Here is an 8484-nt window from a genome sequence, read left to right as displayed (position 1 = left end):
CCTTACCAATCATGACCTCCTAATAATCCCCCCTCTATGAATTGGCTACATTACTCTGCTCCCCTCCTGATAGCTGATGTGTGGTGAGCGTTCTGGCGCACTATGGCTGCTGTCGCATCATCCAGGTGGGTGCTGCACATTGGGGGTGGTGGAGGGGAGTCCCCATTATCTGTAAAGTGAGTGGAGTGTTCAGAAAAAGTGCTATATAAGTGTAAGCAATTATTATTATTTACTTGTTCCTCTGAAGCTTACAATGGCCCATCTAGCCAATTTTGATAGTTTGTGGCCAAATGTGAGACCTCCTCGGAAAGGTAAGGTTGCTGCTGAAAGAGGCGTTAATGGGACAAGTAGGGAGTGTTCACCCTGTGGTCTATTTGGGTCCTAATTGCTCTGTAAATTGATAGGGACACTATACTGTAAAAAAGCACCGTCCTTCAGATGAGATGTAAAACCGAAGTTCTGACCCTCCGTGATCAAAATCCCAAGGTGTTTCTCAAAAATAGAATGCGTTAACCGCAGTGTCCTGGCCTCCTAATAATCCCCAACTATGAACAGGTGTCAGTACTCTTTCTCCACCCCTCTGATAGCTGATGTGTAGCGAGAGTACTGGTGTACTTCAACTGCCGTTGCATTACCCAGGTGGTGCTACACACTGGTTGTGGTGGGAAGTACTCATTACCTGCAGAAATGCCAAGTGGGGTGTCCAGGAAAGCTCTATGCAAATTTAAGGAATTATAATTATTTCTCACCTGTTAAAACTTTTGCCTAAAACTTCATAAATTTACTTTACCACTTTCTATAGTTTGTAACTATCTTAAAAACACCACACAGGGCCAAAGAGCCATTAGTTGGTTTTATAACAATTGTATTTAAACTATTAACATGACCCCATATCAACAGATGCAGATTTAAAAAAATTATCTTGCACCTGAACAACATGGCCATTCTTTACCATAAAGGGCATTAACGCAGCTTATCAGGAGACGTCTGCCCTCGTCCTGGGGAACTTTCCAAAATTTTCAGGCCACCATTAAAGCCCCAGTTCCAAGACGTAGAACAATGTAACTGTGATCAATTATTGATCTAATTGCAATTAAGTTGGACTTCAAATGCCCATGAACTGAAATTAACTTAATTTCAATCCAGAACAAGATGTCAGTCAGAAAGCCATTTCTTGAGTGGCATAAATGAGGCTCTTCCAGGCCCAAAGATAGAGACCTGTTTAATGGTGTCAGAGCGTATTAAAGAATTACCCCCTTAACTGTAAGTCATTGAATTAAAAACATAGTATCACCTACAAAAAACATAAATAGCGTACAAAGAATTCTTACTATACTGCACATTCCAACCACAAAAAAACCAATGACAACAGAAGGACCACATGGTTATTTTTTTAAAGTTATTTATTGTGGCATTAGAAATACAGACATTTACTTTGACTTCTGGCTCTGTGCCTGTGCCTTCAGCACTTTGACAACAATCTTCTGCTCCTCAATTAAAAAAGCACGTTTGATTCTGTGGAAATAGAACACAAATAGTTAAATTAGGATTTATACACGGTTTCAATTATTGACGGCTTTAGTGAACATATTAAAAGTCCTTGACAAAGAGGAATTTTAACACTTCATTTAATTGTACCAGCAGCTTTCCTACAGAATACAGCCACACCAAGAAAAACTAAAAATTCTATATTAAATTAGGCATTTTTACAAACTGGAAAAGACTAAATCGTGTATTCAGCAGTGGGTTTAATAGGGTCATGCTTTTCAATCCCGAACTCTTGAGAATAACCTATCACAGATATCAAATTTTAATGAATGTAAATAAAATGTAATAAATAGTAAGGTTTTTTAAAAGGATAGGAATTTCCAGATCTTTTAACTTTTAACTAATGTCCCACATCTGCTGTCTAGTCATTCATTAACAATAAAATGTCGCAAGTGTGAAACAATTAGGAACTGGACTGGATACCCAGGAATATTTCTGTGAACTACAGCTTTCGCTAAAGAGATTATGATCACAGCAGACAAGCTATCTATCATTAAGTCAAGAGGGGACAAGTATTGACAGACTTTTTATAGATTCAAAATCATTCCATAAAACAGCACTATTGGCTTCTGAATTGTCTCCTGTAAAGATCACATTACACAAAACTGCCAGAGCTACTTAAGACAGACCTGTATGAAATTAAACTTTAATGACCATTAAGCAAACAATACACAAATTACAATTTTACAAAAGAAGTGTTCCTATGTGAAACATCCAAAAAAGGTATTTTACAGAGGTGTTCTGAAGTTAGGACAAGTATTCAAAACTGTAGTCTTTACAAGGTTTCTCATTCTTATTAAAATAAAAGCTTTAAATTTACAATACCACCAGTTTAATTCTAAAGGGTAACCAATTTCCTTTAAAATACCAGATGCTATGCATTTGCATGAGACTACACTTACTGATTACTTTAATACTTAATTAGAGCTGGGTGATAATTCGATAACGATAATTATCGCGATATAATTTACCTCGATATAATTCTAACAAAAGTTCGATAAATGTTCGATATATATGTTTATGATATGCGCATGCCCACAAAATACTGAGCGAGTGCGCGTGTATGTTGCAGACCAGGCAGCTAACAGATTTGTTTAATGTTTCTGCTGTTTGGCAAGTGTTTGTTGTGTTCTTAAAATAAAAAGTTGTTTATTTTACCAATTAACTGTCTGGTTTCTTCAACTTTCACTCACAAGAACAAATCTGCCTTAAACTTGAAAGAAATTACGATTTGACATTTATCGTGATAATTATTGATATCGACTGATATGAACATTTTTATCGTGATAATGTTTTTGGCCATATCGCCCAGCCCTATACTTAATACTATTATACTTTGAACTCCAGCCCAAGTGTGAGAACATATTGGCTTGTAGGCTTGTCACTACATTAAAAAAGCTCAATTTTCAGATCAACACAAAAATGTTAACAGAAGCAAACACTCCTATCACCTTACCTGTCACGCACACATTTTGCACACATGGAACCACCATAAGCTCTGCTGACATGCTTCTTGGTCTTTGAGAGCCTCATCAGAACCTGAGGTCTAACAGCACGCACCTAAAAGAAGGAAAAGCAAATTCTACATAAGAAGTACAGTAAATGGAAAAGCCTGCAGAAATTGAAGTCAGTTGTAAACCTACTATTTAACTTAACAGATACAAGCTTCAAACTGCACACCCAAGGCAAAATACAAACCAGCACCAAGGTAAAGACTGTGATCAAAAGGAGCAGTATTACTGCTATACTCAAGAAAAAACACTTTGAAATGTTCATGTTCAATTCTGTAACATTTTAAAAGTGAGTGTTCCTCGTAGCACTTGCATACAGGGATTTTTTCTACAAATGCATCACCTATCATATCAGCACTCTCAACACAAACTGTAATTGTTTACATTTTATTAACATACATTTCTTGGAAGATTTCCCAATTCACAAACACCGCTTAATATATTATATAAAGGACAAATACAAAATGGTCAATAATACAGTCTAAAAAGCAAAATAAAGTTAAGGATTAAAGTCTGTAGACTAGAGAAATTGTTAAAAATTGAAGCATGCTGACCACTTTCATTCAATAACCAAAGTCCTTAAAACAATTTTACAAACAAAAGAATTAGACCAGTGGTTCTCACACTATGGTATGCCTACTACTTGTGGTCCACAGAGCACCGCCAGGAAATTTGTGCGCACTGAAAAATCAGGAAGGGTTTTCATATTTTTTATTTTAATACGTGTCCAATACGCAGCCTACGTACTACAATACAGTGTGCGCTAATACTTGAGTGGACACAAGAGCTACGATGTAATTCTATACCATTCTATAGGAATGCGTGCTACAACCGTATATGACCAATTGTATTTTAAAAAGTTATCTCCAGCAAATAGGAAGGTAAGAGAATGTGCGTGATTTTGGAGCAATGCCAACCTTTTAAGCACAGGATAGCATAGAAATGCATACTACGAACGTAAGTGACCAATTGTATTTTAAAAAAGTTATCCTCAGCAAATAGGGAGGTAGGAGAATGTGCATGGTTAAGGAACACTGGCAATCTTGTGAAAACACAAAGCATGATAACAGAAAAATATTTAAATTCTGTTCCAGGTTAATTTGAAAAAAATACACAGAGTGTCTCTGTGTTTCGCTCCCATGCACATTACATAAAAACTTCTTTTAACTTCTGAGACGAACTTCTGAAACAGAAACGGGGAAAAATGCAAGCCTGCGGATAGCTAAAGCAGGTAAGCCTCACACTACTTGTGAAGAACTTTGTTTACCCTTGGCAAAAAGAGCTGACACGTATTGTATGGAGAAAAGGCTGCTAAACAGCTCGACCTGCTGGCCCCTCTGAAAGACACGGTCACTCGTAGAATGACTGTTAGACACTGTTAGAACGCGTTAAGATGAGCAGATGCTTTTCACTGCAATTAGATGAGTCTGTGAATGTGTTTGATTTGGCCAATTTACACTAGATACAAGTTTGAGGGTATGTCCCACGAGGCCTTTCTGTTCTGTAAGCCGCTACCAACAGGAACTACAGGAGAGCACATTTTTCAGTTTCTGAATGAATTTATCGAAGAGAATGGCATCAACTGGATAAAATGCGTCGGAATTTGTACAGACGGTGCTAGAGCGATGACAAGCCGATACAGCGGTGTAGTTGCACGAATTAAAGAGGTTGCTCCAGATATGAAGTGGACGCACTGCAGTATCCACTGCAAGGCCTTGGCAGTCAAGAAAATGCCTGACGATTTAAAACCTATTAGACTCTGCTGTGAATTGTATCAAAGCTCAACCGATGAATTCACATCTGCTTTGCTTGACTACACAGGCTCACCCCTCTCACTGAAATGGTGCTTTTTATATTGTTTATTTTTAATTGTTGTTGTTCCTGTTTTTTCTGTAAAGTTCTTTGAGAAGCCACCTTAAAAGCACTATATCAAATAAAGTTTATTATAATATTTATTGTGTGTGTGTGTGTGTGTACAAGCGCTCATGTTGGTTATTGAGATTTTCTGGGGTTCCTATGAGAAGATGACTTGTAGGTGGTACCTGGATGCTTTGGTTAGATCAGGGGTGGTACTTGGTCCAAAAAGTTTGAGAACCACTGAATTAGACCATCAAACAAAGTATAACCGTCAGCTTGAAGCATCAACTCAAATCTGCCATTTCTTCAGTTTATCATTTTAAACTGTCATTTTTCAAAAACTACCTGTAAACATTTCTAAAACTAAAACCATATAATTAATATATCAAATCAAACACATTATCAACCAACCATTACCAATTGTCTCTGCAAACAATCTACAATGACGAGATTATCAGCCTATCCTGTGTGCAAGTTTCTGTATTCTTTGGAGAGCTGCTTTCAATCACAAGTGTGACATCAATACATCAGCATTTATTCCAAATCTTTTTAGATTATGGAATATTTTAAACAAACCTTTCCACTGGACCCAGACCTTAACCCGAAAACTCTAAATCAAAAGGCTATAAATCAGTTCCGGCTACACAACTGTAAATTAGGCATCTGGGTGGTTCACTCAGTAAAGGGTTCTAGTGAGGTAAAAATCCTACATCCTGTACCCTCTATTACAAATGTAAGCGCTGCGCCTGGTCAAGAGCTCCTCAGGGTTACGCACAATTGATTCAGCACCAGTAGGAATGAAGTGGGTTAAAAACAGCTAAGAAAGCCCTAAACCTCTGTCCAAACACCTGTCGGGTAACAGAATGCTGTTTCTAACTAAAATCTGACAACTACTTGGATATTTGAGCTCTGGACTGCTTCTACCAAAAGAGGCAACTGTTTGGCTACACCAATTTCCCAAGACAGCTGTGTGGTTTTCATCGCACCTTGGCTGGTGCAGTCTACCGAAATAGCAATTTGAAAAATAAAACCATGTCTCCCAACAATTACCAATGGAAAACCATACATTACACAAACGCGTGACATTTTACTCGGCAAATAATTTCTCACAAAGCTGAAATGCCTTAAAAATGCAGAGGATTTCACTGTGCACTTGAAAGACGTATGAAAACGGTAACTATGTAAGAATGCGTCTGGTATACTTACACCACGCAGTCTTCCAGGGCAGATGCCACAGGCAGACTTGGGTGCTTTGCCCACCTTCTTGGTATACAGGTACACGATGCGGTTACCAGGGGTTCGAGACCTGTCAAAGGAGGAAATTTCAGTGATTCCACGTGTTCAACACTATAATCAATGTCACTGTGCTAGGTTACAGATTGTCAGCTCTGGTCTCGAAGGGCTCCTGTCTCCTGATTTGGGCTCATACCGTACACTCAGCTGCACGACATCTTTGATTTACTTTTCAATCCCAAGTTAACAAATCCTTCAATAACACAAGAAAACGTCTAAATTAAGTGAAAAATAAATCCAAATCAGATGCCTCAAGCGCCATAGTTAAATTCCATTTTGATTAACCACATCACCCTTAGAGAGCAGAAACTGCACAGAAGACAACGGGTGCAAGGTACGCTCTACACTCTGTTTGGGATGCCAGTTCCCTGAAGCGACCCACACACATACAGGGGGATATCTAAAGATGCCAGTTAACCTGCACAGCATGCCTCTCTACTGGGGTAGGAGATGGGAACAACCTAAGACGACCCACACAAATACACTGAGCTTGCAAACACCCTGGTGAAGGCATCCAGTCTGGAGTCAAACCCAGAACTCAAGTGCTGCAAGGCAGTAACTCTGTCGTGCCAAAGGATTGAACTCAAACACTAATACCAAATTGTACAGACTTAACTAACACTGGGCCCCACCAAAAGACTTGATAGCCGTGTAGAAACATAGGTGCCAAAAAAAATAATTCTCTATGTAAAATGTATTAGAATTCCACAAATCCATCAAGTAACATACTAACTATAATGTGTAGTTGGTCGTTAGCTAATCAGATGAACGCACGAAGCATTCGTAAGGGACTGGCATGTTTCTACTTAAGTTTCAACCATTATTTACTGGTACTTCATCATCAACAGAAGTCTTTCTCTCATTCAAACTAGACATACACATTTAAGATATCCGTCTTGTCTTATGTAGTCTATGTCCAGCATAATACGACTAATTGTGAACACCGTTAGATTTTAAATACATATGATATAAATATATAAAACACACTTACAGCCTTGTTTTGTTAGAGGCTGTATTGTAGGACAGCCTACGACGGTACGTAAGACGCTGAACCATGTTTATCCTGAAGAGATAAAAAGAAATAATTTTAGTTTCATTAAAAAAACAGGGCAGTGCATCCCACTCATTTTAAATCAAGTCTGTACAACTACACGGGACATGAACACCAGATATCTTGTCATCTAAACTATTTTTTCTGCGACTACAAGTTCAAAACTAGCGAACTACTTCATAAATCAAGGTAGCAAAAATTATATCAATTTACGAAACAAACCATATAATCCCATAAGAAATAAAAATACAGAATGTTTCCTAAGGCCTTCTACTGAGACCAGAAAGGTCTTTTTGGATGAGTCCGGGTTTTATTTAAAACTAATACTTGACAAGAGTCAATCCTACAGATATAACACAAAACCTTATTTAAAGCCTTAGCAGGTATGTATTTCGCAAAAAGAGGTATATATAAAACAATCCTGACAGCAGATTAACATAGATTCCTAAAAGTATTTTCACGACGAGACACAAACCACCATACCTGATGGCAGCGCAACCGGAAAAGAAAGAGAGAAAGATGGGGTGAAAGTTGAAGTTATTCTGAACCGGAAAAGGATCTGCACCACGGAGGTGGACATGTTGTACGGCAACACGGGACATTACGTAATGCGCTTCTTACTTAAATACAGTAGTGCTCGCTTTTTCAGTTTTTGCATGACTCGGCCACATAGATCAAAAACATATGGAAGCCGAATAAAATAGTCGTTTTTAAAACGTTTAAAACGTGACACGTTATATTTTAAGGTTTATGAATTTGCTGTGTTGTATCTAGTAGCATATAACTTCCTCTTTAAAAACAGTCAAAAAACGTTTAAGAGAAGGTAGAGAAATGTTAAATAAAAAATGTTACTTAGAGAATTAGTGACAGCTATGAGCTTGTTATTTAGCAACCAGTAAAGCTAGGCACAAGGTGTGATATCATCATCTGTCAAACACACCATACAGGTGGTAATTTATCAAGTGGATTCTCAGTTTGGGCATGTTCAGTTTCATTATTGATAGTTTGTCCTTAGATGTTATGCTTTACTGTTTCCTTAAATTGCACATTTTGGTACTCATTACTCGTTAAAACTCTACCACATTCTTCTCATGTAACATGACATTTAATTGGGAATTATGCTGCCTTTCAAACAGAGTTAATCTGAAGCAGGCACATTAGATACACTGGCAATAAAGGAGCTGTCAAACAGTGGGGTTTCACTTGCATGTAACATGAAATTGA

The 8484-nt window shown here is 37.8% G+C and overlaps 1 protein-coding gene across 1 annotated transcript; it reads right to left on the bottom strand.

Annotated features, from left to right (window-relative positions):
• Positions 1-1385: 1385 nt before the first annotated feature.
• Positions 1386-7349, bottom strand: rpl34 (ribosomal protein L34). Its single transcript, XM_088632097.1, has 4 exons — positions 7201-7349; positions 6123-6222; positions 3005-3108; positions 1386-1515 (listed from the first exon to the last, which is right to left on the bottom strand). Exons 1-4 carry the CDS (start codon positions 7263-7265, stop codon positions 1431-1433), a joined length of 354 nt encoding a protein of 117 aa, XP_088488223.1. The 5' UTR covers positions 7266-7349; the 3' UTR covers positions 1386-1430.
• Between the last annotated feature and the right edge of the window lie 1135 nt (positions 7350-8484).

The sequence above is a fragment of the Lepisosteus platostomus genome, chromosome 1, assembly GCF_059453375.1.
Source record: "Lepisosteus platostomus isolate fLepPlt1 chromosome 1, fLepPlt1.hap1, whole genome shotgun sequence".
Classification (NCBI taxonomy): domain Eukaryota; kingdom Metazoa; phylum Chordata; class Actinopteri; order Semionotiformes; family Lepisosteidae; genus Lepisosteus; species Lepisosteus platostomus.
This window is presented reverse-complemented; position numbering and strand designations above follow the sequence as displayed.

Bases quoted from the DNA above. Each gene is read 5' to 3' on its own strand.
- rpl34 (XM_088632097.1), bottom strand. From the start codon at position 7,265: ATGGTTCAGCGTCTTACGTACCGTCGTAGGCTGTCCTACAATACAGCC. The intron at 6,223-7,200 runs GTAAGTGTGTTT...CTCCTTTGACAG, and splicing joins GCCTCTAACAAAACAAGGCT to GTCTCGAACCCCTGGTAACC. The intron at 3,109-6,122 runs GTAAGTATACCA...TCCTTCTTTTAG, and splicing joins GCCCTGGAAGACTGCGTGGT to GTGCGTGCTGTTAGACCTCA.